Here is a 19,018-nt window from a genome sequence, read left to right as displayed (position 1 = left end):
TTCAAGAACACTTTCTGCCTGATTAGAATAAAACCTGGTACCAATAAAAACTACACCAAAATAATGTATCTTGATGTCAATTTTACTTGCATCAGGTTTTATTCAAATCAGGCAAAAAGTGTTTTTAAAGGTGCATTTTTAAACAAATTCTGTTTGTTACATTTGCTGCAACACCATTCATTGAAATTAAAAATTGACAACAGAATTATGTCTCTTGAAGAGATCTACACTCTACAGAATTTTCCCAAGATCAGATACTATGCATAAGTGTAGAAAAGTCTTTGACCAATAGCTTGTAATAGTAGTTGTAGTTGAGGGAAAAATGGGTTTGCAAGAATTTGATTGCATGGTAGACAAACATTAGGATATAGTTTAAAATTTACAGGTGTTGCTGGCAAACAACGAAATGATGTTTACCTAACCTTACGATAATAGAAAATCATGTATGCACTGAACTAAACTCTGTGAAAATTACAACTGAAAATGATTGTGATTCAAGTACATTATGTCTAAGCATATTGATAAACTATTGAAAAGATGAAAATGTAACAACTTTTTAAAGTATTACAATATTAAACATTGTGTTTCACAACCTCTCCACTTTCCCAATATTTTTACAAATTTTGCCCTTCTTGTTTTTAAACACCCCCACCCTAGAAAAAAATCAAATTTATCCTACATAAAGATATTCACCTCTAATTGTGACATTTGTGGCTTTTAATTCTTGAGATTAAAGATTGTTCTCTTGGGATCGCTTCTGCAAGGCCATCATGGCCACAACTATATTAACTGAATCATTACTGATTAAAATGCATGTCAAAGTCAGCTTTTTTTTTTTACAATTTCTATCTCAGTGGTTCTTGGAAAGTATTTTAAATGACTCAACCTAAATTTTTTTCTATTTTTTTAAGTATTTGAAAGAAGTATAACCCTTCAAAGAAGAGAACAAATTGCATCCATATCTCTAACAATTTGAGATACTCGAGGTTGGAATTCCTTAGTGGATCTGAAGGAGATGTAGAAAATATGAAAAGTTTTCTCCCAAGAAAACAGATAGTAACAGGTCACCAGAGTGACCTCGATATCTTTTACAAAATAAATCCATACCTCATCTTATTGTTTATTAAAGATCTGATCACAATTGCACATTAAAAAAATAGCATATGAATTTCACCAACTTTATCCCTTAACAAATGAAATTTACATTATACAGTTGTATGAAATGTAAATATATGCATTGAAAAATAAATAATGATTAGGACATGTACAGTTTAAATTAATTCTTTCTAAATACAATAAACAAAACAATATATATTGACACCATGATTTTTGTTAACTTTACTATAAATCTACTGACATCTTCATTACAATTATATTTAACATATTAATTAAATGATTATATATAAATGATATTTAGTACATGTACAGAGAAAACATTTGCATGCTTAGTGTCTTTGACATACATATAGGGTATATCCAGTAACATACATGTACTTTATTTGAAGAATCTGTTAAAGGGATTTGCTGCTATACATTACCTATGTGAATATCTTATCAAGGTAAAAGGGAACTAACCATATGTGTAAGTAAATCTAAAATTGTTTTTCAAAACATGTTTAGATACACTTCTTATAAAATTCATCAATGACTCACTGGTCTTTAACAGGCCTTTCCTGGTACATGTATAAAGATTGTGTAGCTTACTTTTAATGCCTTTCATAACCTTTAAATAAGCACTTTAAAAAAGTGTTAGATCGAGTGTGTGTATGTGTTCATATCACAGTAGTTGCTTGTATTTAACCCTGATTTGTAGTTTCCTTCACAACAGCTCTACTCTTATTCCCGCCCTCTGAATCACTTCCTCTGACATACAGAACACGGGATTCACTGGCTTGATTCTGTCATCTCCCAGTAATGATAGACCAGCAATCCCAAAAAGTGTGTGAAAGGGATCTACCATATCCCCAGGACGATCAGCAAACCCTCCCGTCTCCTCATCCTGACTAGCTAGAATAAACTGTATTAGTTTGTCCTGCAATACAGGAAAAAAACAGATTAATCAACTGCAATACACATGTACCCATCAATACAACAAGAGGCCCATGGGCCACATCGCTCACCTGAGCACATTGGCTAGGCAAAAGCACAAATCAGTTCAGTATGAAAAAGATTACGGGGGGGGGGGGGGGGGGGGGGGATTTTTAACTATCTGATGATGCTTTCATGTCAATATAATTACATTTTTTCGCGTTACGAAGTATAGCGAAAAATAATTGTCCTGACGACATGTAAACGAATACGAAAGTGTGGTGTTACTAAGGTGAAATTGTTATGTAGGTTTCAGCCAATGAAATGTCGGTATTGAGAAAACGTGTTCGATTGTATTTACGGGTGGTTAGTATGAGTTCACTTTCTAGCGCACGCTATCCCGAGCAAGTCGTGTTTTTGGTCATGGACGCCAGGCAGATACAAGGTGCAATTTCTTAAGAAGTTAATCGAGCAGTGTCTCTTCAACATTCGGAATTACTAGACAATCTAAAAGATATGATGGACAGTCGTTTGACGGTATTCCAACAAAATATTCAGCAAATTTCCACGTCTCAAATTAGCAAAATTGAGGAAAATTTGAATGAGCATTATGTTTTCCGTAAAAAAGGAAATGAGAACCAATATAAGCATGAAGCGATAGTTCTAACCAAACTGAAGAAGGCCAGGGAGCATTTGAACAGCGACGACGGAGTGGAGTCAGCCACAAGCAGTATCGCTGAAGGTATAAAATTGGTTAAGAATCGTCAAAAAGTTATTAAGTTAGCTGATTCGTCGCAGCTCGGTTGGAGAGTGGTTCAAGAGTACGAAGCCAACCCGATAGCAGACGATTCGGATGATGAGAAGAAGATGTACAGAGCACAGATGAGGGCCGAAAGGAAAGTTTTCAACGGGAGGAAGCGATCTAGATTCGAACCCTATCAAAAGAAACCGGCAACAGCCACTCGCATGGAGACTGACGAGAAATCAACGAGCAGTGGAAAATCCGGCAGATGTTTTGAATGCGGGACAAAGGGGCACTGGAGTCGAGATTGCACAAAGAAAGATGACAAATCAAATAAGATAAGTGAAAACTTAGATGATGTTTTATCTATTTCAAATTGGGCATATTTTAATGATATAATAAATAAAAAATCTCCAGTTGGTCGCTTAAGATCACACTAAGATGAGTGGGAGAAAATTGGAACAGGTAAAATAGTCCTGGATGTTATAAAGTCAGGTTATAGAATTCCATTTAAAACTAATCCTGTGGCTATTGAATTAAACAACAATAGGTCAGCGAGAGATGAACCAGATTTCGTCACAGGTGAGATCAAAAATTTGGTAGAAAAGGGGAGTGTGTCACGGATGTCTGAAAAACCTACAGTTGTAAATCCTTTGACTGCGGTTAAAAATAGAAACGGTAAGTCAAGGTTCGTACTTGATTGTAGACATATTAATCCTCATTTACACAAGTTTAAGTTTAGATATGAGGATGCTATAACAGCAAAGGAAATGCTTAAAGTCGGAGATTTCATGTTTACTTTCGACCTAAAATCAGCTTATCATCATTTAGAGATATACGAGGAACATCGACAATATTTGGGATTTTCATGGAAAGAAAATGGAAAAGTTTCTTATTTTGTTTTTAATGTACTACTTTTTGGCATTTCTACAGCAGGGTACATATTTTCTAAAGTTCTTCGAGAACCGGTGAACGCTTAAGATCAGAAGGAATAAAGATTATTACATTTTTAGATGACGGTATAGCTGCAGGCAGAAATTTTGATGAGGCATTAAATGCAAGTAATTCAATAAAACACATTTTTCAAAATTTGGGCTTCTTGTTTGCAAAAAAAAAAAAAAAAAAAAAAAAAAAAGTAATTGGGGTCCAAGTCAAAATTGTTTATGGTTAGGTGTGCAGTGGGATACAGATTAAGGTCAAGTTCACATCAGTGGTGACAAACTTCATAGTTTAAATTCTTGCTTAGATGCTTTACACTGCGAAGTACAGAAAAATGTTCTTTATTTTCATGTAAAATTTTTGGCTAAATTGTTGGTCAAATAATATCTATGAAAGTCATTTTTGGTGATATTGTTCGAATGAGAACAAGATTTTTATATTACTGCATATCAAACAAAGCTAGCTGGGAAGCTCGGGTAAAAATAATTGCGGAAGCTTTGAAAGAAATTGAGTTTAGCGCAAAAGTGTGTCAACATTGAATGAAAATGGTTGTTCAATTGATTTGGTAAGCGCATCAGATGTATGCAACTTGTATTTATATTGCGATGCCTCAGATGTAGGCTTTGGTGGTTATTTTGAAAGTTTGAATGAGAGAAATGAAAATGTTTTATGGGTAGTGTAGTTGAAAATTGGACAGAAGAAGAAGCGATGCAGAGCTCAACATGGAGAGAGCTTGAAACTGTTATCAGGGTTATGAAAAGTAAAGTCAGTATCATTGAAAACACAAAGGTAAATGTAATTTCGGACAGTAAAAACGTTTCAAAAATTATGCAAGTTGGGAGCAAAAAGCCATATTTACAAATTATTGCAAATCAAATATTTGAGACTTGTAGTGAAAACAGTGTTCAGGTTCAAAATGTATGGAAGCCTAGAAATGAAAACAAAAGGGCAGATTTTTTGAGCCGTGTAACTGACATGGACGATTGGTCAGTTCACGATGAGGTATTTGACATTTATGAGAAATTGTGGGGAGTTCATAATGTTGATAGGTTTGCAACTCATTACAATAAAAAATGTGAAAGATTCAATTCAAAATATTGGTGTCCCGGTACAGATGGTAATTGACGCTTTTACACAGGTATGGGTAAGTGAAAATAATTGGTTAGTTCCCGCGCCCAGTTTTATACCTAGAGTTATTAACAAAATGGTAGCGGAAAAGGCCTCAGGTACGTTGATTATTCCAGAGTGGAAGTCATCTCCATATTGGCCTTTGATATTTGAGGAAAACTGTTTCAAACATTTTGTTAAATTTTATGATTATTTGCCTAATGAAAAATTAATAACGCATGGCAGGAGTAACAAATCAGTATTTGCAAAATTTCCACTGAAATTTAAGATGTTGGTATTGAGGATTCAATTCTAGAATTGACAGTCAGTGCACAAGATTATGGATATTTTTTAATGGTAATGATAATTTTTCCAGGATTAGGAGTGCAGTTACATATAAACAAAGCAGTTACTGATAGTGGCATTTCATTGGGCAGCAAGCTTGGGTCTTTCAGTGAGCATATGTGTGGACATCTCTTATCATCGAAGAGTGACGGCACCAACAAGGCCTATAAACATAATTTTCAACGATGGAAGAAGTTCATAAATGAGCACAAGCAAAGTGAAATTCCAGCGCAGCCTGTACACGTTGCATTATATATTACTTATTCGCTAAATTCTGGTGCGTCGTATTCTACAGTGAACAGTGCTATTTATTCGATGAAATGGATGCTTGAAATTAGTGGTTATCCAGATCCTACCGAAAATTCCTTCGTGGAATCATTACAGGAATCAGCAAAACGTTTAACTGGTAGACCGGTGCGCAGGAAAGATCCAGTCGACCGTCAGATGTTACAAGATTTGTGTGATTTGTATACTGACAGTACAGATGTTCTTTTATTGAGAAATTTAGCTACGATTTTGATAGCTTTTGCTGGGTTTTTTTGAGATTTAACGAACTGAGTTCTTTGAAATGCAATAATATCATTGTTGAACAAAATTATTTGAAAATTATTATTGAAAAATGCAAAAATGGTCAATATAGAGATGGAATTGAAGTACTTATTGCAAAAGGTACCACAAGCGCTTGTTCATACGCCATGTTTCTACGTTATACAAAACAGATCAGGAGGTGCAACTGCTGCTGCAAATGTTGGTGTTAATAAAAGGTGTTTAACATGTGTCAAAACAATTGTTGTTGTGAGTTATAAATATATAATTTTTCTTGCTCTTTTCTCTCCCTTTCTTTGGTAATGTCTATTGTCAACCTGCTCGGTGCGCTACAATGCATATTAAGGTGTTCTGTTTATATATAAAGGTGCATAGTGAAATGAAGTGTGGACTTACATTTTTTCGCGTTACGAAGTATAGCGAAAAATAATTGTCCTGACGACATGTAAACGAATACGAAAGTGTGGTGTTACTAAGGTGAAATTGTTATGTAGGTTTCAGCCAATGAAATGTCGGTATTGAGAAAACGTGTTCGATTGTATTTACGGGTGGTTAGTATGAGTTCACTTTCTAGCGCACGCTATCCCGAGCAAGTCGTGTTTTTTATTTTTATTTTTTATAAATACAATAGTAAAATTTATATTTTCATAAATTTTGGTATAAATTTTTTGGATGTTTAAAACATGAGTGAGGGTCCGCCACTCAACTTTTTCGCTTACTCTGCAATTTGCCGCGGACACACAGGTTTCCATAGTTTCTTCAAAATATTTGTTTTTTATCTATGGTTTTTCCTGGGCGGCGGAGGAGGCTTTAAATCTTATTGCATTATTATTATATTCGCTTTTTGTGTTTTTGCCTTTTAGTATGTGGGCCTAATGTTATATCAAAACTGCTTTGTTTGTATGTTTGAATATATTCAATATAATAAACCTGGCGTCAACCTGCTCGGTGCGCTACAATGCATATTAAGGTGTTCTGTTTATATATAAAGGTGCATAGTGAAATGAAGTGTGGACCAAATGGCTTTGTTGTACTTGAGATAATTTAAAAAAAACATTTCCCATATATTTCTTTATAAAAATTTGATCTCCCATTGTGGCTCCTCCCTATCCCAGGGGTCATCATTTTAAAAAAATTGAATTTACATTACCTGAGGATGCTTCCATATCAAAATGACTAAATAAAACATGATTTTCAGTTCTTGAGAAGAAGATATCTTCCTATATGTTTCTATGTAAAATTTTCAATCTCCCTTTGTAGCTCAACCATATCCCCGGGGGTCGTCATTTTGACAAACTTCAATCTACACTATCTGAGGATGCTTCCATATCAAAATGACTATTCATGGCTTTGCAGTTCCTTAGAAGAAGATATTTTCCTATATATTTCTATGTAAAACTTTGATCCTCCATTGTGGCCCCTCCCTACCTCTGGGGGTCATGATTTGAACAAATTTGAATCTACACTACCTGAGGATGCTTCCATATATATATGACTCAACATGGCTTTGCTGTTCTTGAGAAGAAGATTTTTAAAGATTTTTCCAGTATATTTCTATGTAAAACTTTGATCACCCATTGTGGTCCTGCCCTATCCCCAGGGGTCATGATTTGAACAAACTTGAATCTACACTACCTGAGAATGCTTCCATATAAATGTGACTAATCATGGCTTTGCTGTTATTGAGAAGAAGATTTTTCCTGTATATTTCTATGTAAAACTTTGATCCTCCATTGTGGCCCCTCCCTACCTCTGGGGGTCATGATTTGAACAAATTTGAATCTACACTACCTGAGGATGCTTCCATATATATATGACTCAACATGGCTTTGCTGTTCTTGAGAAGAAGATTTTTAAAGATTTTTCCAGTATATTTCTATGTAAAACTTTGATCCTCCATTGTGGCCCCTCCCTACCCCCGGGGGTCATGATTTGAACAAAATTGAATCTACACTACCTGAGAATGCTTCCATATAAATGTGACTAATCATGGCTTTGCTGTTATTGAAAAGAAGATTTTTCCTGTATATTTCTATGTAAAACTTTGATCCTCCATTGTGGCCCCGCCCTACCTCCAGGGGTCATGATTTGAACAAATTTGAATCTACACTACCTGAGGATGCTTCCATATAAATATGACTCATCATGGCTTTGCTGTTCTTGAGAAGAAGATTTTTAAAGATTTTTCCAGTATATTTCTAAGTAAAACTTTGATCCTCCATTGTGGCCCCACCCTACCCCCGGGGCTCATGATTTGAACAAATTTGAATCTACACTACCTGAGGATGCTCCCACGTGAGTTTCATCTTTCCTGGCCCTGTGGTTCTTGAGAAGAAGATTTTTTAAAGATGCTATTAATTTTTCACTAATTCTTTATTATCTCCCCTTGAAAGAGGGTGTGGCCCTTCATTTGAACAAACTTGAATCCCCTTCACCCAAGGATACTTTGTGGCAAGCCCAGTGGTTCTTGAGAAGTCGAAAATGTTAAAAGTTTACAGACAGACGGACAGACAGACAGACGCCGGACAAAAAGTGATCAGAAAAGCTCACTTGAGCCTTTGGCTCAGGTGAGCTAAAAATATACAATTTGGTATATCTATCAGATTAATGTCACATCCAGACTCTGACTTAAGAAAATAAATCTATCACTTGGAGCAAAACTAGAAGTAAAATGTATGCAACTAACACAGGTAAAGCTATGTTCTTCACTTCCTTGATATGCATGACAGTGTTAATAACACACTGAACCAGCATATTGTAGGCCTTTCTAGCATTTGCTTTCATAAAGAGATTAACAACTTTTTTTTTCCTTGAAGACTGCACATTGCAATTGTATCAAATACACATTTAAATAAAATTATTAAGTGCCTCTGGTAACATCATACCTTGTCTATCCAATGAATTTTTCCAATAATCTTAAGGGACGCTAGTACCCACCAAGAGTAACACACATCTGGTAATTTTTCAGGCCGTCCTGCCAAAAGTTTTGAATATTTACACTGTATTTCAACAAACATTAATTTTGTTTGTTTTGACTGCTATCCTATTAAAGTCAGTAGGAAAATGCTATGGAAACATGAATTGCATTTGTGAAATACATGTGTGTGTTAAACTTCATAAAATATCTTTCATCAGAACATACCATTCAGACCCCCTGAGGGGAGTTGCCTTTCACACAACCACCATCCTAACAGATCAGCATTCACATGATGCAGTCTTCCAGTGATAGCTAACATCCCCACACAACAATAGACCTGTCCAGAGTGAGTCTCACTTCCGGGTCGACAACCAAACCCACCATCAAAGTTCATACAAGTTAGCACAAATTCTACAGCTTTATCTACATCTATGGCATCTAATTTGTTCTATAAAGAAAAGGAACATTTGAATTCACATCAGAAGTATTAACAAAAAGAGATAATAAATTCAGAGAAGAATATCTGTAGAGCTTACCAATAAAGCAAGACAGGCAACAGCACAGAAAGAAAAACGAGTATCCACTTCACCTGAAATGCAAAATTTAAATGTTTACAGTGTTTTTCACCTTTTTTTTTCTCTTGTAGCAATCCATGCATTTCATAGTTTTTCAGGTGTATCCACACTGGGTAATTGTAAAATATTATGCCAGATATACAATTCTCAAATTGTTTTAAATTGTAAAGGTATGAAATAAAAACTTGTTCCATCATATATTTTTCACTTACAGTCAGACCTCATTATCTCAGACTGAATAGGAAGGTGATAAAACTTTGAGATATTCAGATATTGAGGTTAAAGTGCTCTTAAAAAAAGTGATTAGGATTTCCAAATAATTTTGACATATCCATGGTGTTTGAGTTATCAACATTTGAGATACTGAATTTCAACTGTATTTTTAAAATCAGTTAACTTATGAATATTCATGCAATTGTAACCTCTTTCAAACTATCCTGTAAAAAAAATATAATTTTTTGTGCTTTGCTATTGCTATGCTTTGTAAATTTATCCTCTAAAAAGCAATATTAAGGAAATCTGCAACATTTTGAACACAAAAATATGTTTAATTCTTTGAAAATCAAATTACACAAAATTCAACACATTATCTCACCACTACATACCCCATTTGTCTCCATAAAAACTGCCATCCTCCTGCTGAAGAGAGCAGACAAACTCAACAACTTTTTCTGTGTTTATCACGTCTAAAGCATCATACATTGTGAGGATCTGCAAATGTTTTCCTTATAGTACACTATTTGAGAAATGCATATTCATAACTGTTTGAAAACAGGTTCTCACATGACCACCTATTTATTGTAATGTCATAAATTGTTGACATAATTTCTCAGTGATATCATAAAGGTTTGACAGACTAAATTTAATATGTTGTTGAGTTTTAACAAAATAATGCATCCCACAGGTTGAAGGTAAGATATGAGTTTGAATGTGATCAAAGCTACCATAAACCCATTTTGGCTTGTAATTTCAATACAAAAGTAATAACTTTGGAAAGAAAAAAGTAAATTTATGTTAAATACAAATTTTAATATGTAGAAATGTCACATATGATGTATCAAAAGACATGTGTTATCTGACTTATCTCCCATCACAACTTACAAGATGAAGGAAACGTGTACCTGTATTGCACTAAGTGTGTACAGAAGATGGGGGTCATGACCTATACTGGCACCCAGCCCTCCACACTCGTGCTGGCACTGCTGAATAAACTGGAGAACCTCCTCCTTGTTCATTCTGTCCAGCTGTTTCATTAGGTCCATCACTGTCAGACCCCAGTACATTCCACTCAACCGCAAATATTCTGTTATGCAGTACTCCTACAAAATTTTCAAACATTTCAAAGGAATAAAGCAGCACATGCTTACTGTAAACCAACTTTAATTCGCGTGCGAGAAATATTCGCAAGTTTCGCGACCTACCATAACTCGCGAATATTAATCGCCGCGAACCATTTATTTTGCTTTGTACTGTACAGCAGGAAATTAACTAGCGGAGATAATATTCACTATATTCGTGGAAATAAAAATTCCGCGAATTCAACATACAGTGAATAATTCTTCAAAAATTGATAAGGATAAATTGAAATATTACCGATATTTGTGATTATATTCGGTAACTCTATTTACGTTTCCTTGTAAACATAAATAGCAGTCATTAATATAGCAGAGATGTAGACTGTCTTCCTTATTATGAGGGTGTACGGATCAATCACTAACAAGTAGTTGTTGTTTTTTAAAAGCTTAATTGATAAATAAACATCTAAAACTAACATTTAATTCTGTCACCCAGTAGAGGCGCCATGTAATTATCTATAAAACATGTATTGTCAGAATTCACCCGTGCATATCACTCAGTCTTATTATCTTTAATGTAAAGACAACACTGTTACACATTAATTCAATTTTATTAACAGTTCAACATTTTGACTATCGGTACTGACAACTGATTTAGATTCAGAGGGATTAAAAAGACCTGCAGTAAATACTACTCAGTACTCTACTCAAAACATACCTATTCATGAACGAACACCTGCCAAAGGGCTTCTTCTTTTTTTTTTTATATATATATGTTTGCCATTGTTTGGGATACGACTGGAAATCACTTAAATAAAACACTCGCGTATAGACTCATATGTATTTCAAAAATATTTAACAAAAAGAAAGAAAGAAAACAAGAGAAAGAAAGAAGAAAATATATATGAATGCATAAAAGTGTAAATCGTACAACATTTTGTCTTCCAATCGGGATCAATACGGTGTTTCAATCTATTTAACCAGGTTCAGAATCGACACAATATGCAAGGAAAATACTTGCAGTGCGGAAAAAGTTTTTGTATAATTTTTCATTTCCGCGAATTCAAACGACCGCGATTTGCTGCAAATTGAACAAATCGCGATCTTTTCCGACCGCGATTTTAACCTGCTGTACAGTATTTGTAGAGAATGTTTCCTCAGTCGCGAAAATTAATCGTCGCAGATTGATTTCAAACTGACGAATCACGAATAAAAGTTGGCGCGAATAATAGTTGGTTTACAGTATTGGCCCAATTAATACATAAGTTTAGAATGATTTCGTTCCATCCACATATTTGTCCAGAAATTAATACCATACCACTTGTCAATTAGGTAAGAACAATAGCTGCCAACTTGATTGACAAGCCAACCCACTGTTCTACCTCGAAAAATTTGAGTTTTCTTAAAATTATTATTAATTACAATTCAGGAACACACTCCATATGTTATTTTACATTACTGTATGTAAAAAATTATTTTCTAGAGTCTACACTACTCATACATGTACCTTACAGTATGTAAATTACAAGAAATGTCATGGACAAAACAAAACTAGCTTACATAGTCATCTTTTTTGACCCCATATGCAGCTATGTAGTCAGCATGTTTCTGAAGCAGCAGAGTCTTTTGTGCATTGTCAGGAATCACAACATCCTTTACTGGGGTACCCTATAATTAAAACAAAATAAACTGTATACCAACATTGGCGTAATTGGGTCCTTTTACCCAGGAAATTATGTCTTTCAAGAGCAAACACCTTGATCCACATTCCCCCTTGATGTGTTCGCCCACAGGAGTCAGCAGTTTTGCAGTTTTATCCATAAAGCAACGTTAGCAACAACCAGTGAGCTTTGTGAACATAGCGAGCGAAGCGAACTGGTTGTTATTTACATTGCTTTATGGATAAAACTGACGACGCCTATGGTTCGCCACATTTCTGTTAATTCAGCCCATTCATTTTTAAAAGAACTCATCTAAAAGGAACTAAAATATGTATAAATAACTTTATCTCAGTGTTTTTAGGTCACCTGAGTCACTCAGGTGACCTATTGCTATCCGTTTTTGTCCGTCGGCATGCGTCGTGCGTTAACATTTGAACATTTTTAGCTTCTTCTCTGAAACCACTCAACCAATTTCAACCAATTTTGGCATATAGCACCTATGGGTGAAGGGGAACAAAAATTGTGAATTTCATGGTCCCTGCCCCCCTGGGGCCTGAGGGGTGGGGCTAAAACCACCAAAATTAATGCAATCTTTAAAAATCTTCTTCTTTACTCCTGGACATCAAGCAGTCAAACTGTTGGCATGATTGTAATAAGCAATGAGCCCTCTACCAAAATTGTGAAATTCATGGCCCCTGGGTCAGGGGTTGTGGTGCTAGGGTGGGGCTATATACATCATATAGTGAAATTGCATTATTTCTTTGAAAATCTTCTTCTCTGCTCCTGGGTATTAAATAAACTAACTAAGTACATAGTTATGTTGAGCAAGACTGCCTCTTCCAAAATTGTGAATTTCATGGCCCCTGGGTCAGGGGTTCTGGTGTTGGGGGGGGGGGGGGGCTCTATTGATTATATAGTGAAAATGCATTAAATCTTTGAAAATCTTCTTCTCTGCTCCTGGGTATGAAATATACTAACTGAGTACATAGTTATGATGAGCATGCCTGCCTCTTCCAAAATTGTGAATTTCATGGCCCCTGGGTCAGGGGTTTTGGTGTTAGGGCGGGGCTCTATTGATTATATAGTGAAAATGCATTATTTCTTTGAAAATCTTCTTCTCTGCTCCTGGGTATTAAATAAACTAATTAAGTGCAAAGTTATGATGAGCATAGCAGCCTCTTCCAAAATTGTGAATTTCATGGTCCCTGGGTCAGGGGTTCTGGTGTTAGGGGGTGGGGGGCTCTATTGATTATATAGTGAAAATGCATTAAATCTATGAAAATCTTCTTCTCTGCTCCTGGGTATGAAATATACTAACTGAGTACATAGTTATGATGAGCATGCCTGCCTCTTCCAAAATTGTGAATTTCATGGCCCCTGGGTCAGGGGTTTGGGTGTTAGGGCGGGGCTCTATTGATTATATAGTGAAAATGCATTATTTCTTTGAAAATCTTCTTCTCTGCTCCTGGGTATTAAATAAACTAACTAAGTGCAAAGTTATGATGAGCATGGCAGCCTCTTCCAAAATTGTGAATTTCATGGTCCCTGGGTCAGGGGTTCTGGTGTTAGGGGGTGGGGGGCTCTATTGATTATATAGTGAAAATGCATTATTTCTTTCAAAATATTTTTTTCTACTCCTGGTTATAAAGCAAAGAAACAAGTGTATAGTTATGATGAGCAAGGATGCTTTTACAAATTTTTTAAAACTTGTGGTCCCAGGGGTTCTGTTGTTTCTCGGGGGAGGGGGGGGGGGCTCTTTTTGATTATATAGTGAACATGTGTGAATTCTTTGAAAATCTTCAACTAATTGCATAGTTATGATGATGAGGGTACCTCTTCCAAATTTGTAAATTTTCATGACCCTAGGTCAAGGGTTCTGGTGTTAGGGTAGAGCTGTGCTAACTAGTGAAAATGCATTATTTCTTTGAAAATCTCCTCTGCTCCAGGGCATATTAGAAGCAAACAGAGTAAAAGTTTTAATAAGCAAGGTATTTTTACCAGAATTTTGAACATCTGGACCATTTAGTCAAGTGTTCTGGTCCTTGCCAGGGCTCTATTAATTTGTATTCTACTTAGTGAAGTTATTCACCTTTGCCATTCACCTTTGATAATTAATCACTGTAGATAATGTATTTGAAAGATTAATAGAATAAGAAAATTATGCAAGAACATTTATTGTATAATGCAAAAAGTACTTTCATAGTTTTAATAATCAGGTAGACTTGGAAATAATAGGTGAATAAAAATGAAACAAAAATAACTTATCTTTTTAAATGTTCTTCAAGGGCCAAGTGAGGCCAATGTGAGAGGTAATAATAGAGACAGGGATAGACATTAACTTTCAGATTCACTTGACCTTCGGGCATGTGATCTCAAACTTTGACTTGTCCGAATGAAAAACATGGTTGCCCAAAATTAAGAAAGAACTTGAGAAGAAAATTATTTATTACTGTAAACGTTATGATATAAAAAATGTGACCAAATACACTACTGACAATTTGGCAAGTTGAGCTACCTGAAAAAGTTTCAATGCTGCATTAGTACATAAATGTATACCACAGTACTTGTAAATTCAACCTGTTAACACACACTGCCATGCAGCAATAACCCTCCTTTTCCTTTTAATATAATTCATATTTTAAAAAATTATTTTCGGTAGGATCCTTTTGTGAATCGTGATTTTCAGAGACAATTGTGAAGCAACGCTAAAGGAAGATAGTTGCTACGAAACATACATCTTATCTTGATCAGGATACATTGTGTTACACTGTACTTATATTCTGTGCGTGAATAAATAATCTAATTTCCTAATAAGAAGTTAACACAATTTTGTTAGACGTAGAGCGTATTTACTACAAAAGAAAATAACGAACCCGATTTTTAAATGAACGGTATAATCCAGAAACGCTAGCAAGGAATTCCGAATGCAAAAACATTGTCAGTTGCGGAAATCAAGTGTTCAATTTATTGTTTTATTTATAAATTAACGTCAACTTAATAAATATGTACATCTGTATAAAAAAAAAATCACTTGCCCGATCGGACAAGTACGTCGACAATTTCACTTGCCCGAACTGATAATTTACTTGTCCCGGGCAATCGGACAACCGTTAATGTCGATCCCTGAGAGACATCTATTTTGATCTTAATCGTACTATTTTCCTTGCTATTGGGCAACAAAGCTTCGTTTATGAGTTTATGGATCCTCTAAATTGTTGTACTCAGGTGACCGTTAAGGCCTTTGGGCCTCTTGTTGTAGTTAAGATGTTCTTTAAATTAAGGACAATAAAAAACCATTACTTATAACAAAAATAACACCATTGTGATAATATACAACATTTTCAATTCTGCTTCATTTGTTCATTTGTTTTCTCTAAAACCATTCCAGAGCGATTCTGCAATTTTCTGCCACATTGCAGGTATGTAGGATGCATTCTAACTGTGTTGTGGACCTGTCCCAAGACAGGTTTGATAATATTTTTACTTGGGCTTGCTCCAAAACAGTTTAAAAAGCAATCCAAAGCAGAGATAGTTTTAACATTGCTGCTTTTGAACACTTTTAAGGAAAAGATGCATTTCCATTGTTTGAGTAACTGTAAATGGGAGCCAGTCAATGCGCCCCCTAACAAAACCATCCCGGTCAAAGCGCCCTATGATTTTGGTCAAAGAGCCCCTTGATTTTGGTCAAAGCGCCCCCTGATTTTGGTCAAAGCACCCCCTACTATGATTGTATAGGAAATTGATGTCAAAATACCGTCCCCAAGTATTGGTCAAAGTGCCCCCTGATTTTGGTCAAAGAGCCCCTTTTGATTTTGGTCAAAGGGCCCCCTAATATAATTTTACAGGAAATTGATAAGAATACCGTCCCCAAGTACTTCAAAAGTGCCCCCTGATCTTGGTCAAAGAGCCCACCTTGATTTCGGTCAAAGTGCCCCCTATTAATATAATTTTACAGGAAATTGATGTAAAAATACCGTCTCCAAGCATTGGTCAAATTTTGGTCAAAGCGCCCCTAACATAATTTTACAGGAAATTGATGTTAATATACCGTCCCCAAGTATTGGTCAAAGCGCCCAAACAAACAAAAGTCAACCGTAATTTGGTAATGATCCAGTTGTTATCCTATCCAATAACTGGGTTTAATAATTGAATTTTGAAGTTCAAAAAGTCATCTTTGGGTTTAAATTTTTTTCATTTATTCTTCAAAATTATGGCTCTTATCAGCTTATTGAGAAGGCCTCCATGTGGCAAGAGATGGGCAACGGTATCATTATCAATTTTTTTTAGGGCGGGGGGCATAATTAAATGATACTGGCGAACATTCTCATTCCTTTGGATATGTTTTCAATAAGATTATTCAAACTTAATTTGTCAATCTATTAATTATTTCATGGGTCACAATGAACAAACAAAAGAAATAAATAGCGTAAGTTAGTAAAGAGACCAAATTTAGCGTGCTTTTTGCAAACGAATATTCTATAAAAATATTTAAGGGGCGCTTTGACCAAAATAAGGGTGCGCTTTGACCAAAATCAGGGGGCGCTTTGACCAAATTCAGGGGGTTCTTTGACTATAATTAGGGGGCGCTTTGACCGGGACGGTTTTGTTAGGGGGCGCATTGACTGGATTTCCTGTACATCACCTTGTGTGCGATGAGGCATGGATAAGTATGATTACTTCACATTGTGCTCATGTTAACCAAACAAGAGGCCCAGGGGCCACATCGCTCACCTGAGCACTATGGCTAGGAAAAAGCAGAAATCACTTCAATCTTGAAAGGTTGAAAAGTTTAAATATAAAAGTGGTTGGGGAGGGGGGGGGGGGGGGGGGTGTCATAAATTGAACAAATTTGAATCTACATTATCTGAGGATGCTTCCATTTAAATATGACCAATCATGGCTTTGCTGTTCTTGAGTAGAAGATTTTTAAAGATTTAACCTATGTATTCCTATGTAAAACTTTGATCACCCATTGTGGCCCCACCCGACCCCCAGGGGTCATGTTTGAACAAACTTGAATGTACACTATCTAAGAATGCTTCCATATAAATATGACCAATCATGGCTTTGCTATTCTTAACAAATAGTTTTTTTTAAAGATTTTTACTATGTGTTCCAATGTAAAACTTTGATCGCCCATTGTGGCCCCACCCGACCCCCAGGGGTCATGATTCGAACAAATTTGTATGTACACTATCTGAGGATGCTACCATATAAATATGACCAATCATGGCTTTGCTATTCTTAACAAATAGTTTTTTTTAAAGATTTTTACTATGTGTTCCTATGTAAAACTTTGATTGCCCATTGTGGCCCCACCCGACCCCCGGGGGTCATGATTTGAACTTTGAATGTACACTATCTGAGGATGCTACCATATAAATATGACCAATCATGGCTTTGCTGTTCTTGAGAAGAAGATTTTTACTATGTGTTCCTATGTAAAACTTTGATCGCCCATTGTGGCCCCACCCGACCCCCGGGGGTTATGATTTGAACAAACTTGAATCTACACTACCTGAGGATGCTTCCATGTAAATATGACCAATTATGGTTTTGCTGTTCTTGAGAAGAAGATTTTTAAAGATTTTTCCTATATATTCCTATGTAAAACTTTGATCGCCCATTGTGGCCCCACCCGACCCCCGGGGGTTATGATTTGAACAAACTTGAATGTACACTACATGAGGATGCTTCCATGTAAATATGACCAATTATGGCTTTGCTGTTCTTGAGAAGAAGATTTTTAAAGATTTTTCCTGTATATTTCCTATGTTAAACTTTGATCGCCCATTGCGGCCCCACCCTACCCCCGGGGGTCATGATTTGAAGAAACTTGAATCTACACTATCTGAGGATGCTACCATATAAATATGACCAATTATGGCTTTGCTGTTCTTGAGAAGAAGATTTTTAAAGATTTTTCCTGTATATTTCCTATGTAAAACTTTGATCGCCCATTGCGGCCCCACCCTACCCCCGGGGGTCATGATTTGAACAAATTTAAATCTACACTACCTGAGAATGCTTCCATATAAGTTTCATGTTTTCAAGCACAGTGGTTCTTGAGAAGAAGATTTTTTAATTATGCCATTAATTTTTCACGAATTCTTAATTATCTCCCCTTGGAAGAAGGCATGGCCCTTCATTTGAACAAACTTGAATCCCCTTTACCCAAGGATACTTTGTGGCAAGTTTGGTTGAAATTGGCCCAGTGGTTCTTGAGAAGAAGTCGAAAATGTGAAAAGTTTACAGACGGACAGACAGACGGACAGACAGACAGACGGACAGACGGACTACAGACAAAATGTGATCAGAAAAGCTCACTTGAGCCTTCGGCTCAGGTGAGCTAAAAAACTGGTTTTCTTTGTTATTTCACTCAAGAAGTAACTCTTAGGTAACAAATTAACTGTTGTATTTAGCCCCAAAACTTTTAGAACTTTGACTGCAATTGCGCAGAAAAAGACACAGCTCCAAGAGTGATTTTTTCATGAATTGTTTTCAGATGAGTTCAAAGTTGAAAATTATCGCTGCATCAAAGTACAATTTTCTGCACTTTCTGGGAAAAATGATAATTTAAGAAATAAGTCTGATTCAGTAGGTAAATAAAGCTACTTCAGGTAGGTAAATAAAGCTATGTAGGTAATTCAAGCTACGTAGCTAAATCTAGTGATTGTACCAGACCTGCACAAGGCATACTTCCATTGGCACTACGTCACTTAATTTTAACATCAGTAATTTAAAAGATATCAGAAGTGTAATACCATCTGTTAAAAAGCATACAGTCCAACGACAGAGGCTGAAACAATGTTCTCCAAACGGCAAACCCTGATCTGAAAGTCAAGTAATCATGTCATGTCTCT

At 35.8% G+C, this 19,018-nt stretch overlaps 2 protein-coding genes and 1 pseudogene across 3 annotated transcripts in view; 2 read left to right on the top strand and 1 right to left on the bottom strand.

Annotated features, from left to right (window-relative positions):
• The window catches only part of LOC133197424 (geranylgeranyl transferase type-2 subunit beta-like), a 163,952-nt gene extending 144,948 nt beyond the window's left edge, over positions 1-19,004 (bottom strand). Inside the window, exons 1-8 of one of the 2 annotated variants that reach the window (XR_009722427.1) lie at positions 18,920-19,004; positions 12,055-12,162; positions 10,321-10,518; positions 9,805-9,910; positions 9,161-9,213; positions 8,850-9,072; positions 8,593-8,681; positions 1,436-2,032 (exon numbers count right to left, since the gene is read on the bottom strand). Coding sequence is in view for 1 of the 2 variants with exons in the window: in XM_061333449.1 (XP_061189433.1) it covers positions 1,820-2,032; positions 8,593-8,681; positions 8,850-9,072; positions 9,161-9,213; positions 9,805-9,910; positions 10,321-10,518; positions 12,055-12,162; positions 18,920-18,922 (993 nt within the window). In the remaining variant the exon portion in view is untranslated. Of the gene's footprint in view, positions 1-1,107; positions 2,033-8,592; positions 8,682-8,849; positions 9,073-9,160; positions 9,214-9,804; positions 9,911-10,320; positions 10,519-12,054; positions 12,163-18,919 lie in introns of those variants that run through there. The other variant, XM_061333449.1, reaches the window with a different exon arrangement.
• The window catches only part of LOC133197422 (ribonuclease 3-like), a 141,340-nt gene that overhangs the window by 79,168 nt on the left and 43,154 nt on the right, over positions 1-19,018 (top strand). The gene's annotated exons all lie outside the window — the stretch shown is intronic.
• Positions 2,238-3,750, top strand: LOC133196058 (uncharacterized; annotated as a pseudogene).

The sequence above is a fragment of the Saccostrea echinata genome, unplaced genomic scaffold (genome assembly GCF_033153115.1).
Source record: "Saccostrea echinata isolate AGI-Se365-2 ecotype Australia unplaced genomic scaffold, CSIRO_AGI_Sech_v1 ptg000030l, whole genome shotgun sequence".
In the NCBI taxonomy this organism is placed as follows: domain Eukaryota; kingdom Metazoa; phylum Mollusca; class Bivalvia; order Ostreida; family Ostreidae; genus Saccostrea; species Saccostrea echinata.
The sequence above is the reverse complement of the archived record's forward strand: the minus strand, read 5'-3'. Positions and strand labels throughout refer to the sequence as shown.